The sequence below is a fragment of the Myotis myotis genome, unplaced genomic scaffold, assembly GCF_014108235.1.
Source record: "Myotis myotis isolate mMyoMyo1 unplaced genomic scaffold, mMyoMyo1.p scaffold_m19_p_6, whole genome shotgun sequence".
Taxonomy (NCBI): Eukaryota; Metazoa; Chordata; class Mammalia; order Chiroptera; family Vespertilionidae; genus Myotis; species Myotis myotis.
In genome coordinates, this window is record NW_023416368.1 from 53064694 (window position 1) to 53086257 (window position 21564).

At 42.7% G+C, this 21564-nt stretch overlaps 1 protein-coding gene across 4 annotated transcripts in view; it reads right to left on the reverse strand.

The window, feature by feature from the left end:
- SLC10A7 (solute carrier family 10 member 7) overlaps window positions 1-21564 on the reverse strand; it is a 194909-nt gene that overhangs the window by 38318 nt on the left and 135027 nt on the right. For all 4 annotated transcript variants that reach the window (XM_036312951.1, XM_036312949.1, XM_036312950.1 and 1 more), the window contains one exon: window positions 10488-10523. In XM_036312951.1, coding sequence (XP_036168844.1) covers window positions 10488-10523 — 36 coding nt within the window. The remainder of the gene's footprint in view (window positions 1-10487; window positions 10524-21564) is intronic.

The window sequence follows — 21564 nt, forward strand, 5'->3', positions numbered from 1 at the left end:
CCTAGATGTGTATGTCTTAGTACTGTTCATAAATCCTATTTTTTTTTAACTCTTCCTCATTTTTTGGCTCTTTCTTTGCTAATTACTGCATTCTCAGCTTCATAAGAGCCAGCAGCACAAGATGGAGTTTGTCTACAAACACAGTTGCACCCTCACATTAGCCTTAACCACCAAGAACTGCTGTCTTCCTATGAACTTGAATGTTTTTCAAATCTCCTTCTGGTTTTCAAACCTGACAAAATACTAACCTGTTCCATAGATGTTTATCTCTCTCATAACTTCCTTTGCCATCACATTCTCTCAAACCATTACTAATGAGTTCCCTGGCCCTTGGAACTTGCTGTCACCCTCCCCCTGCAGACCAAACCTCAACTTCCATAGTTACCTGCATTTAGTTAAACTTGGAAATACCTTTTGGAAAAATCATTTTTGTAAAATACATTGAGATGGTGATGATTGAGGACACAGAATGTTAAAGAAAACAAATCAAATCTTTAGATCAATGAAGTCAGTAGCTCAGGATGAAATGTGGGATCAATGTTTTCACTGGTTTCTGTGTGAACTGACTCACCAAAACTTTTCTCTACCCTGGAGTAGTTTATCAAGTTCTACACCCTATCGCCAGCCCAATTTAGATGCATTCAAAAGGCCAAGAATGTATGTCCTGCCCATTGGTGATGACACTCATTCAACACCCCCTTCAACACTGACCACTAGCCACTAATTTAACTCATAAACTGTAGCCCTTTCCTCCCTGACTGAGACACACTAACGAAATGAAGAGAGGGAAGTAGGAAACGTGGAACTGGTGAGGAGCAGGTAGGATTCCTGATGCAGTAAATGCTACATGGCTGTTAGAGGTTTCTTTTAATGCAAAGCCAGAGTAGTAAAAACTAATTTCAGACTATTTCGGAGCAGCAGTGTCCTGGAGGCACAAGGTACTTGTACTTAACAAATATATTCTCTTCACAAATATCAATTCCAAGGATGCCCTTGGGGCAAGGACTGAAATAAAGAAAAACATATCTTATAGGAAATTGAAGTACTGGATGAACAGAAAAATACACTTTAAAGAACAAAGTTTTCAAGTTCAAAACATCCAGCTCAATGGTCTATCCACAGGTTTACATGTTCGGAGAGGGCCAGTAGGAGTCAGGGCAATAACTGTCTATTAAAAGGTGATGATTCTTGTCTGGAAGCTCATGGATGATCTTACATGGCCCTGCTCCTCTTTCTATCTCAACTTTATTAAGTCAAACTTTCAAGGTATTTTAATGAATAACCACGTCACAAGCGATCGTCCCTCTGCCATCCCTGTGCCTAACCCAGTAATTGGCACAGAGAATGTGTCTGCGGATAAATAAACAGAACAAAGAAATGAAGTAATGTGTAAACATGACGTGCTAAAAAATGACAGACTCTTATTCAAAACCATATCCATTTTTTCCTAAAGTTAAAAAAACACAAAACTGAAGTATATATAAAATATTATCATATGGTATTATAAAACTCACATGATATTTTTTTTCTCTGCTTATTTATCACTAGTAACACAACTAATTCATATGTGCACCTAGACACAAAGGGCATACAGTCATGACGAGAGCCATGTGAAGAAGGATGTGAATGTGTGTGTGTGTGAGTTTGTCTGTGTGTGTGTCTGTGTGTGAATGTGTTCTCTGTGTGAGTATCTGTGATTGTGTGTCTGTGTGAGTGTGTGTCTGTGTGAGTGTGTGTCTCTGAGTGTGTGTCTCTGAGTGTATGTGATTGTGTCTCTGTGAGTGTGTCTCTGTGCGAGTGTGTGTGTCTCTGTGTGTGTCTATGAGTGTGTCTCTGTGTGAGTGTGTGGAGCAGACCGAAGGTGGCCTGTTCTCTGCCCTCAGCTCTCCCTGCCTCCTCCTTAGATCTTTAATGCTGCTCCGGAGAAGACCTAAAATTGACAGAATCTTAACCCTGGGAGAGACTTGTAGCCCCATTCCATTCCCTCTTTTTAAAGATGTGAAAACTGAGGTTCAGCAAGAAGTGACTTATAATTAACATCTCTAATCGCTGCTTTGTGATATGAAATTGGCTATACTTCTAAAGCACACTCAAGCCATCCTTCAGCCAAATCTGCTCCGTGACAATAGCTCTCCCATACTGGGAAGGCTGTTTGCTTAGCCATAAAGTATTCCTCACAGCAGTAAACTCAGAGATCAAATGGAGAAAAAAGTAAAATTGTGGCTTCATTTACTAAGTCAATTTGGGGGGTTATTTCCCGATTCTATCTAAAACAGCAGTCGCCAATGGGTGGTCCGAGGGCCACTAGTGGTCCGTGAGATCTGAAAGGCTGGCAACCACTGATCTAAAACAGGGGTGGGGAACATCTGGTCCAAGGGCCATACAAGGCCCGTGAAATCATTTGGTATGGCCCTACCAAGGCATTAGGGGTTAAATATTTAACCAAATATAGCAGGCTAATTTTTAAGTTGATAATCTTGTATGGCCCTCGAATGATATTTATAAATATCCAAATGGCCCTTCGAAAAAAACGTTCCCCACCCCTGATCTAAAAGATCAAATCTGGCATAAGAGAAGTAAAGGAAAACCCATTTCAACTTCAGTTTTAAGAATGCCATGTGTTCTAACTTCCATTCACCATTTGCACGGTCAGTGTCTGGAAGCTTCCTGCTCCTTGGAGACAGTGGAGAGGGCTACGGGTGAGAGGCGGTTGCCATGGTCTCCAGGTCCCTCTGTCCTTTATGGTGCCTATGATCTTAGATGCACTGGATGAGGAACACGGGTTAGAGCCACCCTCCTCTGAGGCTTTGTCAGATCAGAGGCCAGAGCATGCTAGCCAGAGATGTCATTAACAGGTTACACAAAGCCAGGCTGGGTCCGCAGGGATGCTGGGAGGCAATCCCGCAGGAGGGCTCCCTCAGAAGTGGCTCTGAGAGGAAGGGAACCTCAGTGCGGGGCTCTAATTTGGCACAAGTCCTATCTTTCAAATTGGCCACGAAGCGGGTCTTGGGGTCAGTGTGGAGATGCAGAGGGGCCCTTGGGGAAGTTTCTGACACTGTGAAGCATGCCTGGCATCCAGAAGAAAGAAGAGCGAGCGGCTGGCACAGGGTGGCTCCTGAGAGCATGCCTGGAAGAGCCCGAGACCCAGCCGTTCCGCATGCAGAGCTGACCTTAACTAAAGCAGAAGGAAGCACGCTGTCTGGGGTACTCAGCTCATCACACTTTAATGAGGAACCTGTCATGGTTTCTGTTGTGAAGACCAGTGTGTTTATGAGAAGCATCCATAATTCGCACACTTGGACAGACTTGCAGGTTCAGAAACATCTTGTGCCAAGCAAGTGCTCTGGGCCTCACTGAGCTACTGAGGTAGCATAGCTTTAGTGGTAACCTGCCTCATGCTGCCAAGCTGTGCTAAGACACAGTGTCTTAAACAATCCAGTCATCAGTTAATTTCTTTCAGGAATAGAGTGCTGTGAAGCAGAAACTCACAGGTAGGTTTGTTGATTTGTTTTAATATCTTATGCTGAAAAGAAGTGACTCAGTGAAAATTAAACATGTGGAATTTAGGAGCTTTGTGTTCATTCCTGGTGTCACCACGGCATGCCTAGGTGCTGGGGATGCAGCCATGCACTAAGCAGAAAGTCTTCCTCTCTAGGTTGAAAAGTTGAGTTTTGTGTGGGGTCCACCCATCATCTTCCTATGAATGTCCTCCCCCTCCTCACTGAGAACGAGAAGAGTTCTAGTTTCTTTCTAAGACTCAGTTCAAGCATTTCTTCTTTAGGAATCCTTTCCAAACCCTCCTCTCAAAATGCCACCCCGTCCTTTGTGGCTCTGTGTGTCCACTGGACCTCTCAGCACCCTTGGTTGCTCTTGTTTGCAAGTCTGTTTGTCCAAGGAGTCTGTGTGCTCCTGAAGGCCAGGGACAGGGTCTTACTCAAGTTCACATTCCCCGGCCCAGCAGAGTGGCTATGTTTTTACATCTGGGGTACTGGTTCTTACACCAGCACATCAGAAGCATCTGTTGGGTTTGTTAAAACAGAGACTACTTGGCCCCACCTTCAGAACATCTGGGGATGAGGAAAGGCTGGTACTGCAGAGCTGGGGTTCCAACTTTGAGAACCACTAATCCAGTACATAGCAGGTGCCTAATGAATGACCACGAAACATAGGTAGAAAAAGAGGCCTGGCAACGTTTTCTTTCCTTCCCATCCTTCCAAGTTCAGGCATCTTACAAGGCCCTGCTGAATTCACAGGCCCAGGCAAGGAGTGGTGGGCTGGCCTCCCACACAACTGTCCTAATTATACTAATGGTAGCAAGATTGTGCACGTTCTATGTGCCGGACACTGCTCTGACTGCTTAATGTGTGTTGAATAATTTAATACAGCAACTCCCCGAGGTAGGTCTTATCAGTACCCCAATTTTCATGAAGTAAGAGTGGCACAGAACAGACTTGGTCAAGGTCACCATAGCTAAAAGTGTCAGAGCCAGGATCCAAACCTGTAAGTGTCGCTCCATAGTCTCTAACTTCATGCTATACTCTACTGCATGTTAATTACAGAGGGTAAGGAGCAGTGAAACGGGTAAGGGAGCAGGAGTGGGCTCCCCCTTTCCTGCCCCTGTGGGAGAAGAAGGGGAAGTGCATTACTATGTGGGGGTTGGGAGCTGGGGTGCATGGAGATGGGGAACTGAAGACAGGCAGAAGCAAGAAGAGGAGGAAAAGAAAGAAAAAATGGGGGTGTGTGGAGGCACTCAATCCATAGGGGTTGATGGTACAGCCTTTCTCAACTGGGGTTCCCAAATTCAACCACAGGGTCCAGAAAATTATTTGAGTGGCATTTTCTCAATGCTCCCACAGTGATACAAGACTAGTTCTAGGGTAGCTTCGTCAGAGTTAATCCAGCACATATGATGATGTCTTCTGGGCATTAGGACTTGAACTTGGCAGAAAAAGGCTGAATGGAAGCAGGGTTGGCCGCTATCAATCCATTCAATTCAGAAACAATTTGATTTGGAAAGAATCTGGGGGTCCAGTCAGTAAAATATTATGGGGCCAAACTAACAAGACACACAAAGACAAACAAGTACCAATTCTTGACGAAGGGACGTTGACTGTCCGTAAAAATCATACTTATCAACCTCCAGTTAGAAAACAGATAGTGCGTTTTAAATCTCTCCTGTAAGTGAGCTGACCTGTAAATTGTCATTAATGCACCAGGTCTTCCCTTGCTCTGCTGTGTAATCAGCCTTTTATCTCCTACCAGGGAAATCCATTAGCCACAGGCGTCTCCACTATGTGTGCCTCTTCTCAGCGATTAAAACATTATTGCATTAAATAATTCACCCTTGATGACTGGTCTTCGCTTTCATTAGCACCACATTCAGGGAAAAATAAGGATAGATATTTATAGTGTATACAGTGAAAAGACGGGTGTTAAATCTCTTTTGTGAGGAAATGGAAAGACGTTGCTTGAGACACAGAATAGGACTTGTTCACTTCCTGTCCAGTGCCCACCCTTATCCTGCCCATCACCCATCACCCGTCACCCATCACCCGTCACCCATGGAGCCGTCTTGGGGGAAGGGGGAGAAGACAGACATACCCACAGACAGACATACTCTCCTGTACCAGTCTCCTTTCCTTCACAGAGGGAAGCCAACGAGGAGTGTCCCTGGTGCCCAGCCCCCAAACCCTTTTAGGTTTCCATCCTTCCCCAAAAACTCCAGTTGAGCCTTTCTTTCACCCAGCTGCTCCTTCTCTCCAGGGACACATGCAACGACATTGATTCCTTCCACACACAGATGAGTTAAGTGTACACCAGCTGACAGGCTCAGTGTCAAAATGACTTTTATTTCTATTAAAATTAAGAACATGATTGTGAAGAATGTGGTTGATTCTGATTCAGCTGCACGTATCACACTAAAGCTGGGTCACTACCTGGAAGGCATGCATTTAGTTGGGAAAGGATCCTTTTTACTCTAGGTGCATGGTGTTTCCTTCTCTGGGAAGGAACAAGCAAAACAAGCTTCAATTGATTTTTCAAAGATAAAAAATATGTAAAACATGTCTTGTTGTTATAGGCTAATTTAAAACCTAAAATGAAAAGATTACCTTCCATAACTGAAGGCCCCAATGTACAACTGTCAGTTCCGGTTATTCAAACCACACAGACATTTTAGAAGGATGCACCCAAATGAATGGTAAGTTGGCTTATCACAGCGCACAGAGGAAAGCTGTGGGGAGATGGGCTTTGGGGACTTGGAGGGCTGGGGGCAGGGATACTCCCAGCACCTGGAAACAATCTTTGCTTCTAATCCCCTGACCACAGGATTTGGTCTTGTCAATATGAGCTTGGTTCAGGAACCAAGTGCCTACTGTTGCTAACTAAACAGTCCCTTAACTGGAGCAGATGCTGAAGCTCCCCCGGGAAGAGTGCTCTAAGTGTGGGGACCCTCAGCAAGGGTGGTGCAAGGACACAGTGTCCTCCTCATGCTGTGCAGAGCAGACCCTGCCTGCTCAGGGAGCCCAGCAGCTGGTGCTGGGAGGAGCTAGAGGCAGGGAAAGTGTGGTTTAGGCAGCCCTGTGCCTGAGCTCACCCAGTCACTGCCTCCCTCCCTTCAGAGGAGCCTGAGAAGTCCCAGACCAACAGGGGAGCTGGCCTCCGGGACAGTGGTCCTTAAAGGAGAAGGGAGTACATCAATGTCACTTCTAGCTAGAGCATTTGGAAATGGTGTACCAGGTGCTCCTCCTGGCCCTTTAGGATTCAAAAGTCTGGTGGGGGTTGAGCGGGGGGAGCCCCAGCAGGGGTATTTACCAAAGACTCCAGGTTATTTTGCCTCACAAAGTTCTCCCTGTGTGATAACCATCTCTGTGCGATTTACACACACAGTCAGAAGATAAGCTACTCGCAGGTTCAAGAGAATATCGGTCTTCACTTGCTTTAGAAACAAACAGTCCTTAGTACAGGAATAAAACATTTGGGCCAATTAAATGAATAGCTTCTCTTTAAGTGTTTTGTTATCATTATATACATGTGATTATCAATTATGCAATCATCATTGGGAATATATGACAAGTAGAGTGCTGTATGTGACAGTAATGGCTGTACTCTATTGATGGATCAGAAGTTGAAAAATTATTTTTTATCACAGGTAGCTGTTTACTAGGAAAACTAATCATTACTGCAGCCTCAAGGCTGGTCCCGGATCTCTCTCCATGACCCCATGAACTCCTCTGCAATTCAGTCTGAATAACACAGCGTAGCAGTTAATTTTTCCTCTAAATGTCTTCATTATTCTTTATTCTTGTTTACCCAAATAAACTTTAAGTTTGTTCAAGGCAATAATGATGCCTTGTTCTTGTTTAGTCTTTCCTGTGTTACCCAGAATAAAAATATTCAAGAAGTAGTAATTGAGCGCTGATCATATGTCTTAAAATTACTGTCTCCTGGGAAGTGTGCTGTGTGAGTATCACCTGGAAGGGGCCCTTGGGGAGGCAGACCCTGAGTGAAAATGCTTGTGCTCTTTACTAGTTGTGCAGTCCAAACCAAGTTACAAAAACTCTTTGAACCTAAGTTTTCTCATATAAAGTGAGGATAATACCTACCTCTAAAGGTAGTCATGCTCTTCACATGGGATTATGTAATAAGTTCCCACTATATCTACTCAATAAGAGTTATTCTGCCTCTCCGTCTCCCGTTATTATGGGTGAACTCTGTGCTTAGGAGGCCACACTCTCCCTTTGTGAATGAGAACTCACTCCCTTTCAAGATATTATTAAAAAAAAAAGACAATTCAATTTCCAGGTGTTGTTTTAGTTTCTTCTTTAACACTAGAGGCCCAGTGCACAAAATTCATACACTTGGGGGGGGGGCGGTGGTCCCTTAGCCCAGCCTGTGCCCTCTAGCAGTCAGACATCCTTAGCGCTCCTAATTGAGCATCTGCCCCTTGGTGGTCAGTGCATGTCATAGCAACCAGTCGTTCCGCCATTCGGTCAATTTGCATATTAGCCTTTTATTATATAGGATAACACCACAAACTGGGTAAACAGAAATATATTGTTTCACAGTTCTGGAAGCTATTAAGTCTGAGATCAATGAGGTCATGCTCCCTGTGGAATCTGTAGGGGAGGATCCTTACTCATCTCTTCTTGCTTCTGAAGTTTGCCTGCAACCCTTGGTGTTCCTAGAGTTGTAGACCCAACACTCCTTCTCTGCTTCCACCTGACGTGCATTCTCTCTGTGTGCCTCTGGCTTCTCTTTTTATAAGGATACCAGTCATATTGCAGTAAGGGCCACCCTACACCAATATGACTTCACCTAAACTAATTACACCTGCAATAAGCCTATTTTCATATAAGGTCACATCCTGGGGTACCGCGGGTTAGACCTTCAGCATGTCTTTTTGAGGGATACAACTTAACTCATAACAGGGGTGTTGATAAAAACAACACTACATCTTTTATGGAATGTGATCATATTTTAAGTTGCTCGGGTTTTTTTCCTGCTCAGGAAATGAGGCCTGGTAACCCAAGTGTTTAAGCAATGCCCATTGTTTGTAAATTGCATGACAACTTAAAGAGACAAAAGTGCTATATACTGTGCATGCGAGTTAAAGTCATAGAACATAGTAAAAGTGTCTATCAATGTTGGGTGATGATGCCTGTGACAACCTATTGGGACAGCCCAGGTAGCTCAGGGGGAAACATTACACTTTTTAAAGTTCAGGGTCTTGGGGTTTCTTTCACTACTCTTGATGTTCTATTATTTTAAAATGCTGAACCAACTAAAGCTCACAAGTCTGTGGGTCCAAGAGAGGGGGGAAGCTTGCAATAGTATGATGCCATATTATTAATCCATGGAGAAAATCTCTATGGCGTGGAGATGGGAAGGAGAGGAGGAAAGTACTCCTCTAGTTCTTTAGTCATGAGCCGAAATGGGGCCCCAGAGATTCCAGCCTCTGAGATTCTCAAAAGTGCTACCATAGGTCTCAGCCCTGTAGCTGCAGCTATGATTTCCCCCAGATTTTCTTAAGAGTCACATGAGTTAGAGATGCCACTCTTTATTCTTCTGCAGTGGAGAAAACCTGGGCTACACAGCCATTTGCTATACACTAACCAGATACCTGGCTCTGTACTAGTCCTCTGGTCCACTGCAGCAGGACTGCAGGCTGGCCTGTGCTGTGCATGCAGGGGATGCTCCTGGGAAGCTGTGCCCTTGTCTCAGAAACAACACCGAGGGATGATCCCAGGCCCTCACATCTGGTGAGCAGGTAGGTACATACCAAGTCTTGTATTTCAAACAAATGCAAATCAATATTCACTTCAGTTTCAAGTGGACTCGCTGCAAATTCTGAACTGGTGAAGTCCAAATGAATGAGGTTCATTATGCTCAGAGAAGTAATCTGATTATTGGACTCCTCTAACCTGGTCAGAAGGAAGCCAGCATTTCAGGAGAAAAGAAAAGGGAAGGGAAGGCTGGGCCTTCGCACTTAAAGGTAATGTCTTTCATGAATGATGCAGAATCCAACTGTTTAGTAGTATCTCTCCCCCTCCACTTCCTGCACAGCTTGTAAGAAATGAAGTCCCTCACTCTATTACTCTAATTGAATTCCAACTTGGGTAATTACCCTATAATTAAATAAATTTTCCCCATAGTTTTAATTCACTGACAAACAGTGCTAGTTAAACAGCTACATTTCACTCCCAGAAACACACCCCCTCCATTGCAGTGATCAGTGGAGTGATTTATATTTGGGAGATGTGTGTATGAAAAATGCACAGTTCATAAAATATTTTAGGTATCACTCATGATTACATATGCTTTTCTCAGCATGAGATAACATTAATTTCTGTTATAATTTTTCATCTAATTTCTCATATGCTTAGTACCAAAAGAAATAAGACAGCTAATTAGCATTTCTTATTTTCTGTACAATTTTTGTTTAGTTAATCAGTAGCTTGTATTTTTTATTTTATTTCTAAAGCACATTTCATTATTCCTGGGAGGCACACTGGGGTAGGTAATATTGCTTCCCATTCTACAGATGAAGAAATTGAGGCAGTATTCCCCAAAGTGGGGAAGCCGGTTATTGTCAGCCTTGGAACCTAAGCTTCCTCTGGTTCTGGGTCCAAGGCTCTTTCTATCAAATACTGGGCCACTAGCAATCACTTTGTTTTTACTAATGGAAAAATAAAGAGCAGTACATTTGTGACCTAGTCACAGGTCACTAATTTCTAGTAATTCATGACTTGGCCAGGAGTTGGAGGCTTAATAACTGGGCCCTGACACTGGCCTTGGATCATGAGGCTACAGAGATCCTTTGGGTCCACATGTTATTACTTGGTACAGCTCAAATGGGAGAACAGTTCAAAATGTGATGCAAAATCATACAAAGTGATTCAAATTTCAATTCTATTTTAATGGCCTTTCTTCAAGGATTGTAGATGGCTTTTAATAAAAGATATTAAAGACAACATCAAAATACTCACAAAAAGCAGCAGTAGCAGGGGTGTTATAACAATGCCCTGAAAGAAATAAAAGAGATGATGATCATTTATCAGCATAGAAATCAGCACACTTTCTTTGCCATTTTAAACTCTGATGCATGGAAATGCTTATCCTTTAATAAAACCTAGGAGATAAAGAAAAGGGAGCCCCAATCTTGGCTCTCTCCACCATAATGCCATAGTATCTCTGTTACAATTATTTGTATCTGGCATCTTTAAAACCACAACCACCAATCTTCCTTAAACTCATCTTCCTTTGCAAAACTTAAGTTGCCTTCCACGTTGCATGTGTATCACTCGGGTGGAAGCTGGCAAGCTTTCTCACTCCCAGGCTTTCAGCTCTACCTCAGATAAAGTGCCTCTTTGCAAGGGAAGACAGGTGGTTTAGTCCCAGTTGGGGTTCTCTCCTGAGCAAAGACCGAGTCAGTTGTGATGAATGAGATGCCATGATTTTGTAATGCGAACTGATCTCCCCTAGGAAATGAGCTGGGATCTCAGAACTCATTTCGCTTGATTAGACTCCATGTCTCCATGGTGGAAGGCAAGTCTTTCATCTAATTCGGCCACACAGGACCACCTCCGTCCCTCGGCCTCCCCTAGGCAGGAAGGAGCAAAAGATTTGTTTTCTGAGATGACAAGGAACAGTTTGAGGCTGTTGTCGATGAGGCAGGATACAAACTTTTAGGTTTCTTGTAGATAAATCTTTTAAACCAGGTGTTTGAATTGGAAGTGAACTGACAGGTTTTAGTGGAAAGCAGGAGATGATTATTCGCCCCTTAGTTCTTCCTTTATCTCTCCACACTTCACTATGATTTATAAAACAAAACACATTTCATATTTTTATTAATGAATTCTACTTGGAACTTTAAAATCCCAAAGAGTCCGTGTGCATGTGTGTGAGAGAGAAGGGAGACAGGCAGACAGACAGAGAGTATACTCTGCCCAGGATCTATGGACGGTACTTCTGCATTTACTTTTGGGAAAGAAATCCTGTAGGAAGTCCTTTTGTCATTAGTTACTACAATCCTTTGGACGTGGCCCCAGAGGGGCTGGCCTATCTTATGTGAACATTGCTATCATGACTTTCTTAGGAGTATACTCCTGTGAATATTCACATATATGCCTGTTTTATTGTTAAATGATAGAACACATGCTTCTTGATTGTGCAAACTTTTGCAATGGACAATAGGGAATACAGCATTTTAATTTATACTATATATTTAACCTATTTGTTTACTAAAACGTATATTGTGGCTTATCAACTCCATTAGTGTCTATGAAACAGGTTCTCATTGGCACATTTAGGAGAGCTACATGTGCAAAATAATTTATAAGAGCTATTGCCTTTCGATGATGTAGAATACATTCAGACTTTAGTAGGAATTCCAGACTTTACAAGGCCAAGTGGAAACAAAAATACTCGCTTGTTTCAGTCTATGTAGGAGCCATCGGATTTCAAGTCAATTTGTTTAAACATTTATTGAATGTCCACTTATAGGCCAGGCATTGTTCCATTAATTATAAGAATTAATGGAAACGGATCCAGCAGACAGGGGTAAGGATATTTCAGGAAGAGGGAAGGGCATCCACAAAACTATGAAAAGTTGAGCAGGGTGAGAAGAAAGCATCAAGTGGAAGAGCCAGAGACCAGATCACCAAAGGCCTTGCAGGTCAGGAGAGGGAGCTTGGGATCTGATCAACAAATGGCGAACAAATGAAGAACTTAAAGCGAGGGTGTAATGAGTTGGTAAATAATTTAGTATATGGACAACGGATATGACTTAGTTTATAACCTAACCAGTTTTTCTGTTGTCAACTCACTTAAATTCAGATAAAAAATAGAATAGAAACATATTACCGTGAATTTTGGATTATCAATACATTAATAATACTACTGAGACACAGGTAGTATATCTGTCATAGGATAAGGGTTTTCAGCCAGGAAGAAGGTTGAGTCTCATCACCACTCTGAGGATATTTGCCTTGTGTTTGAGGAGTCATACTGGTGTCATATGTAGTACACAGGGACCCATGTTCTTCCTGTTCCCATTTATTTTCCTTTGCAATAGTGGCATGGTATTAGTAATAGTAATAATACCAGTACTATTAATGGCATTTGGCTTCAGCACTTTTATGCACATTTACAATTTGACCTCTTGAAGGAGTTAGGTTATAAAATAGCTGCATTTCACAGATGAGGAAACTAGGGTTGAGAAAAGCCAAGCAACCAGACCAAAGTCACACAGAAAATAAATGGCGAAGCCTGGACTCAAGCCTGCTTTGTCCAACTCCCAACCCAGAGCTGACTCCACTACACCCCTGGTCCCCGGGGAGGACATTTGAGTGGCCAGTGCAGTTTTCTAGAGTCCCACTGAGGCATGCAGGCAGTGATCAGTTGCTGTATGACCTTGGTCTCTAGTTGACAACCTATTCTTAGACAGGACCTTATTCTGGGAGGCAAAGCACTATGATTTGCAGTTCTTCCTGCCCGGACATTTCAAGTGTATAGTCACCAACACACAGTAGGTTCTTTGCAGTTCTCCCAAGGACTTAGGATATTTGTTCCTAAAATAGTTAGATATTTGTTCCTGAAAAGTTCCTGGCAAATAGGATGCATTTTCTAATTCTAGATTCAAGATTCCTCATTATTTTCTCAAAAATGGCTGTTCAAGTTCATTAGCTAAGAATGAATTGTTACACAATGCCGAAACCTGCTTTGCAGCTGTATAAGGGAATGATTTGGCCACGATGTCATTAATCCGGACAATAGCTCCATAATTAAGGTTTGGTGAAGCCATTAGAGTTAGTACTAGAATAATAATAGCTAACATTTATGAGGAACTTAAGATGTCTGAGGGCTTGCACGGTTCTCAACCTGTAGGTCGCGACCATCGCAAAACACATATACCATATCAGATATTTACATTACGATTCATAACAGTAGCAAAATTACAGTTATGAAGTAGCAATGAAAATAATTTTATGGTTGGGGTCACCACAACATGAGGAACTGTATTAAAGGATCGTGGCATTAGGAAGGTTGAGAACCACTGGTTAGTGTCTGTTACATTATATAATCTTCACAACAACCCTATGAGCTAGGTACTATCATTTCTCTACCTGCTAGGGAAGGAAACTGAGACTCAAAGATACTGAGTGAAATAAAAAGAGGCAATGCTGGAAATTCAATCTTTAGCTTCTCGACTCCAGAGCCTGGGGTCCTGAGTGGTGTAAGTAAAATCTTTGCAATCTTACCGTTTCCTCAGGGTTATATTTTAAGACTAAACCTGAGAGGAGCTTTATACTTGTTATGTCTTTTTGATGACATGAAACAAATGGAGAAATAAGCCTTTGTGTGACATGGCTGATGCACTTTTTAAGTCAGGTTTTTGCAAATATCAATGACAAAAAAGGTGACCTAAAAATTTAAACTATAGCAGCAACAACCATTGGGAGCTGCAAAGTCATATAAACTTGTTATTTTCCCTCACACTCTGAAGGCTCAATTTGATTGCTTCTCCTTTCTCTTTCCCAAGTAAATTCTACACCAATGGCTAAAACCAAGACGTGGTGGATGAGCACTACTTCTAGCAAAAGATGTCAATACCCACCCCCCCCACCCCCCCCCGGGCAGAGTCAAGGTCAAAACATAGTTTTAGCATCCTTGCAGTTGGGAGGGTTTGTTAAGCTTTCTGATCAAAATACCTGAAGAATTCAAGTCACAAAGTGATGGGCTTTGACTGTCTCTTAAAAAACCTTCAGAAAAACCATTTACACCTCTGATGTGAATGACTGGGTGAATATATTTCAATGACTTTAGTGGAGAGGGGAAAAGCATCAAATCTGAGACACTGAGATTTAGTCCATTAAAATACAAACCCAAGACCCCCTTACCACAAACTCCCAAGTAACAACCAAAACAACAAAACTGTGAAAGTACTTCTCTCAACAGCAGGACTTGTAAAAAGGCAAAACTGAAGTGAATCATAATATTTTTCTTGTTGTTAATCCTCACCTGAGGATATTTTTTTCCATTGATTTTTAGGGAGTGGAAGGAAAGGAGGAGGAAGAGAGAAAGGGAGAAACATCAACATGAGAGAGACACATCTATTGGTTGCCTCCTGCACTCACCCGGACCTGGGCCAGGGATTGCACCGTGCAACCCAGGTATACTCCCTTTACCGGGAATAGAACCCCAGACTCTTCCGTGAGCTGACCGATGCTCTAGCCCAAGGGTGGGCAAACTTTTTGACTCGAGGGCCACAATGGGTTCTTAAACTGGACCGGAGGGCCGGAACAAAAGCATGGATTGAGTGTTTGTGTGAACTAATATAAATTCAAAATAAACATCATTACATAAAAGGGTATGGTCTTTTTTTTCAATAGTTTTATTCATTTCAAACAGGCCGGATCTGTTGGCCGTAGTTTGCCCACGGCTGCCTTAGGCTTTCGTCTCCAGGATATTGAATGTCAAGCCTTAGGAAAGGTGCTTTAAGTTTTTAATTAAAAGGCAATAACTCAAGGTCTACAGAATGACAGAGTCTCAGTTTTGCAAGGGATCTCAGACCTACCCTGGTCCAGTCCTCATCTGATGTCTGACACCCTTTGACTGTCTCTCTTCTTGCTCTGTGGGTGTGATGGCTGAACCTTTGCCAGAGATCCCTAGGGCAGTGGTCGGCAAACTGCGGCTCGCAAGCCACATGTGGCTCTTTGGCCCCTTGAGTGTGGCTCTTTCACAAAATACCGACTTCTGCGCATGTTATTACCATGAAGTTTCAATCGCACTGTACGTGTGCGCCTGCACGTGGTATATTGTGCAAGAGCCACACTCAAGGGGCCAAAGAGCCGCATGTGGCTCGCTAGCCGCAGTTTGCCGACCACTGCATAGGGAGACAATGTCCTTGCTCTCCAGGCACATACTGCCATGGCTGGAGCTCTTTGACAAGGAGGAAGCTCTTTGTTATACTGACACCAAACCATTCCCATTGCTGCCCGTCTTCCGCTTGGAGAAACTTAGGGCATGTCTTGTCCCTCTCCTTCCTTGTGATGGCTTTTCTTTTAAAATTTTAGTTTTAGATTGCAGCTGACTTTCAATATCATTTTATATTAGTTTCAGGTGTATAGCATAGTGGTTATACAATCACATAATTGACAAAGTGTTCCCCCTGAAAACTCAAGTACCAACTTAGCATCATGCATAGTTATTACATAGTATAACTATCAGTTTGTATTTCTTACTCCCTTCACCTTTTTCACCCAGCCCCCATCCACCTCCATGGCAATTATCAGGCTGATCGCTGTATCTATGAGCCTGTTTCTGTTTTCTTTCTGTGTTTATTTTGTTCTTCAAGTGGCCTTTTAACTGCTGCTTTTGAATAGTGTAAATAAAATCTCTGCACTCTAAAATTATAATTTTTTTAAGGCTACATTTACACATTTAAGAATAATGGTGAAGTGAGCTTTTGGGTCCCCACACTCGGTCTTCTCCAGGCTAAAAGTCCCAGGCCCTCCCATTGTCCCTCCTGGGGAAGGGTTCTGAGCCTCTCTGAAGACATTATCTCATCCAAATGAATCTCAGAGTCCACAGCACTCCCTTAATAAAAATTGACCAAAACTTGGAAATAAGCCCCTAACAGGACTGCACGTCCTTTCTATGCCATCCTGGAGCATGGTCCAATAGGCCAGCGCAAGGGTTATTTTATTAGAGCATATACCTTTGTTTGACTTCTATTTACTATTGATTAGAGCCTATGACAGTTCATATTAACATATCAAGTTTTGTCCTGTTGGGATAGAAGTAATTTATGTTTAGTAGAAAAAAAACATGTTTTTATTGCCCTGTAGTTACGAGCAAAGTTATTTTGCTATGCTTTTCTGATGGATCCTCATTTCTATAATCTCCTTGAAACCAACTTTACCATCCTGCTGGTTCCCTCATTGTTCAGTTAAATAAATGCTTGGTGTGTTTTCATTCTATGTTTGTAAGAAAGTCGTGTTTTCAACTTTTTTTGTAAAATATATTTTATTGATATTTTACAGAGAGGAAGGGAGAGGGATAGAGAGTTAGAAGCATCGATGAGAGAGAAACATCGATCAACTGCCTCCTGCACACTCCCTACTGGGAATGTGCCCGAAACCAAGGTACATGCCCTTGGCCGGAATCGAACCTGGGACCTTTTAGTCTGTAGGCCGACACTCTATCCACTGAGCCAAACCGGTTAGGGCTGTTTTCAACTTTTGAGAATTATACTTTGGCAATTCCTTTACTCTGAACCTTGTATTTATATTTGATGCAAAGCTCTCTTTAAAAAAAAATAAGGAAAAAAAGATTAATGCTAATTGAGATTTCTAGGTTGTCTCACATTTTGTCCTGTGGTCAGTATATAGGCTATCTTAAAAAGTTAGAGCAAAGTTTATTCCTCAAGCATGAAATTATGTCAAACCAATATGTAATGAGTGAGACTGGCCAGCGTAGCCTAAACAATAAATCATAAAGGGCTGGCAGGGAAGATTTTGGAGATACCTACCTACATTTGAACAAAACAGCCAGGGTCTATGGTCTTCAGAGACCATGACCTGATAAACATGGGTGAAAAAATATATAGCTGAGTGAACTTTATAGAAGAAAGAAAGAGGCATTAGGAGCCTACAGAAGGGCATTTGGAAAGAAGGTGCTGGGTGATGGGTGGGTGAGGGCTCTTTCCCCTCCTCCTTCTGTACTTGGCTCTGTAAAACCATACCTTCACAGAGTAAACCCCTTTCTCAGTATGTTCACGGCTCCGTCAGGGAAGGAGGAGCGGGCATGAGCACTCTGGTTTATTTACCAGGCATAGTGCACTGCAGTGAAGACAGCTGCATCAGACTATTTCCGCTAGGCCACGCCCGCCACTGAGGGCGTCCAGGTAATCCTCTCGCGTCTGTGTCCATGCTTGCCAGGAAAATGGTGAATAGCAAGTTTGTTTCCCAAGCAGGGTTTCTGATAGGAAGAGACGCACTCACTCGCTGACATGTTTGTTTCCCAGCACACAACCACCCTGGGGGACGCTAATGGCAGCGAGTCTCTGAGTCTGCACAGCTAAGAATCCCTCTTCCTGGATGTGGTGACCCCATTGCAGGAATGGTAGTTGGCTTGTCTCGGGGACATACATTTAGTTAAACAAGCATTTCCTGAGTACTCACTATGTGTCAGACAGCATGGTACCGAGGGAAAAGGATTCCAGAGTCTCCTAAGCACATAAAACTTCAGTCGTTTTGCGGTGAAATTTTAAACAAAACTCCAGAAAAGTTTCTGGGAAGCCCTGGAGTTGTCTCTCATGACTGTATTGTTGTTTGTTTGCTTTGCTTTAAAAGGAGAAACTTGTGGATTTTAAAAATTTTATAAAAAGGAGCCAAGAGGAGGCAGGGGAATAGAGATTTTGTGAAGAGAAGGGACTGTGCCTGTTACCTGAGGAGGCAACAGGGAAGGAGTTCCAGGGCACAGCTGGAAGGGTTGACACCTTTCACTGAACAAAGAGAGCAAAGGATAGATTGGGTGGAGAAGAAGACAGACTTGTATGCTTCATGTCAGAAAGTGGATGGGACTTTCATTGAAGAGCTTCTATTTTCTATGTTAAGCATAAAGTGAAGGGTTTTACTAAAATGAGGGGAACACAGGTGGGGCCGGCAGGGCTCAGTGGTTGAGCGTTGACCTATGAACCAAGATTCGATTCCGGGTCAGGGCATATACCCGGGTGGCAAGCTCGATCTTCAGTGTGGGGCGTGCAGGAGGTAGCTGATCAATGGTTCTCATCATCGATGTTTCTATCCCTTTCCCCCTCTCCCTTCCTCTCTGAAATCAATAAAAATATATTTAAAAAATAAAATCAAGTCAGGGAAGACAGTTTCAGGGAAAGGGGAAAGTCAGTGATTGGAAACCTGTGCTGTGGCTGTTGGGAGAGGGTCTCTAAAACTGTGAAGGTGCTGAGGTTTTACCAAACTCTGAAGATGACAGGTAGGCCTACCGCTGTTTCGTGGATGCTGGAAGAAGACAGGAGACGCCTGGGTCAGAGCCAAAGGACTTTATTTCTCATAGCAGAGCAAGCAGCCTAAGCATGATGTTGGCCTCAGTTCCCCTTGCCTCCAAGTTAAGGGGGTGGTGCAGTTGGGCTCAGACAGATGCCTGCACACACAGTGGGTTGCATTATAGGAAGGGGATGTGGAGTTTAGGAACCTGAATCTTTTATAATGGCAGAAAGTATGCACGCCCTTTGCTCCAGAGGGAGATGGTATTTCTCTCTCTCAGGGCTGTTCACTATACAAACATCCTTGAAAAAATAATTGGGAACCATGGGCAATCAGTGCCTGCTCATGAGATATATAGAAATGTGAGAGACATGTGGAGAATTGTCTTCCAACAGAGTAAATGTCCAGCAGACCGACCCTGTTGTTATTATCTAAATACTAGAGGCCTGATGCACGAAACTCGTGCAAGAGTAGGCCTTCCTTCCCCCGGCTGCCGGCACCAGCTTCCCTCTGGAACCCAGGACCTGAGCTTCCCTCTGGAACCTGGGACCTGAGCTTCCCTCTGGCCGCTAGCAGGCACCCGGGACCCAGGCTTCCTTCCGGCCACCGGCAGGCACCCAGGACCCGGGCTTCCCTTGCAGCCCCGGCTTAGTGCTGAAGGACATTCGGTCTAAATTAGCATATTATGCTTTTATTATTATAGATTAGAGTTATCAAGCTCATTCTTATTCCCTTCAAATATCACCACTGAGCCAATGTCCTTATATAAGGAAATGATCATTAGATGATCATTTTTTAAATCACCCAGAAAACGTCTCTCTAAGATGACACTGATCCTCTAGCTCTCCTTAGACACGATGATTCAAATGAGTTAAGAGTCTAACCAGTGAAAGTGATTTCCAACTCAGAACTCTCTCTCTCTCTCTCTCTCTCTCTAAATGGGGGAACGGATACACATGTCTGTTTGGAATCTAGGTCCTGGCTAGACTGAACTGTGGTTGTGGACAGCAGCATGGGCCTCACCTGCAAGCCTGTCAGGAACTGCTGACTCTCAGACCCCACCTAGCCCTACTGTATCATCATTTATATTTTTGACAAGATTTCCAGGTAATTTGTAAGCTCATTAAAATTCAGACTCTGGAGCAGGGGTAGGCAAACCTATTCGGTATAGGCCCAGATATTTATTCCAGGCTTTACCGGCCATACAGACCAGTGCAATTACTCAACTCTGCTGGCAGAGCTGGAAAGCAGCCAGACAGTAAGTACACAAATGTCATGGTCAAATATGGCTCAAGGGCTGTAGTTCGGACCTGGCTCTGAAGTATTGTTTTAGAGTAGCAGTTATATTTAAAAAAGAAATGATAGTATAACAAACTTTTATTTTTAATGGTGTGATTTCTCGTGAACATATGCTGGCTTCTAAGCAACATAGTCTGTTCCTTTGTAACTGCTTATAACACAACTTCTTAATGATTCATTCTTTAATTTTTCTCTGGGCTGGAAACAAATGACCAATTAATAGTGTGTAAAATCTACTGTCTTCCTGTTTTTGATATTTGCAGTGACATTTGCACATGGCCAGCTGCTGATGCTACTTCCTTTCTTTATGATTTTTTAAAACCAGCCATTCGGCAGTCTCATTTTCTCAGCACCCTGTGAGGTAATGTGTCTAGGCCAGCAGATAGAGCCTGCTTATCCTGAGCCTACTTTCCTTTGGCCAATATTTGCTGTTTCTAATCTGAAGACGGTTCTCTTTGCTGAAGGTGATGGAAGCAAAGGGAAGTACCAGTGGGAGGGGAAGTGAAGGATGCTGGATAGCAGGCAGAACATGGGGGAACTGAGGCCCCTAACATCCAGCGCTATACAAGAGAAAAAGGGTAAGTGCAAGAACATGAACGAGAAATACCATATACAGTACTACTCAGAACTACTACTGTGACATGTTACAGTTGAAAACAGGGTTGAAACTTACAATTTCTCTTATTACCTTTTAACTGAAAAAGTGAATCTTTTCAGACTCTATAAACTCACAGAGCTTTATTAGAACTATTAACAATTAACTTGGCTTTCTTCTATCCAGCTTAAGAGTGATAACAATTTGAAATTTGATGTCTTCTAAGTTTTTAGATTTAATACGCAATAATTTTCTGAAGAAGCTTCTTAAAAATGCTTATCTATAGAGTATACATGAGACCAAAAAGGCAGCAAAAGGAATTAAGTCAAAGTTTCTTTTTTGTTACATAAGCTTTTATGGCTGAGGAAATATTTGCAAGGGTTCGTTTCAGCCTGAGGTCTCCATGGTGGGCACTCGGCTACAATCTGATGTGTTGCAGTTCCATTTTCCCTGGGAATCCATGGGGCAGGCTATTGAGGATTATTAGCAGCACAACAAGCATTGTACACAAGAAGCACAGCTCTCTTAAAATGTGAACTAATGGTTCCATATAATCCAATGGGTAACCAAGGTTCCCAGAGCTGGAACCTTCTATATACATAGAAGCTTATGGTATGCCCTGCTTCAGAATCACTGCTTCAGTGATACCAAATGCTACCATTCTAACAACTGCCAATATTTATTTAGGTCTTTTATGTACTGGAAAGGATGCTAAATGCTTTGCACACATTATCTAATTTAAAATTCCAATAAATAAGTTGATTTTCCCAATATTATAGTTGAGGAACAAGTGGCTTATAGAGACCTTGGCTAAGCTGTAGGAAGTGCCAGGAGGCAGAACCCTAGCCAAAGGGATAAAAACAATTGTTGAGAGGTCAAGAGATGGTCCAAAGGGAAGAAAAGTTTAAAAAAAAAAAGAGGAGGAAAGTAGGAAACTTAAGATATTCAGGAAATGGATGGTAGAAAATTGATACCAAATATGTAATAGAAATTTCAAAAGATCACAACACAATCTGCCAGTGGTGAAAAGGATGCACCAAGTAACTCGCTCAGGCCACCAGAGTAGCACTGAATATTTATCACCCATTGGCTAAATGATTTAATGTGTCTCTGCCATTTTTCCCAGTGATGCCTGCAACAGAATGGTACCTGGCACATATTAGG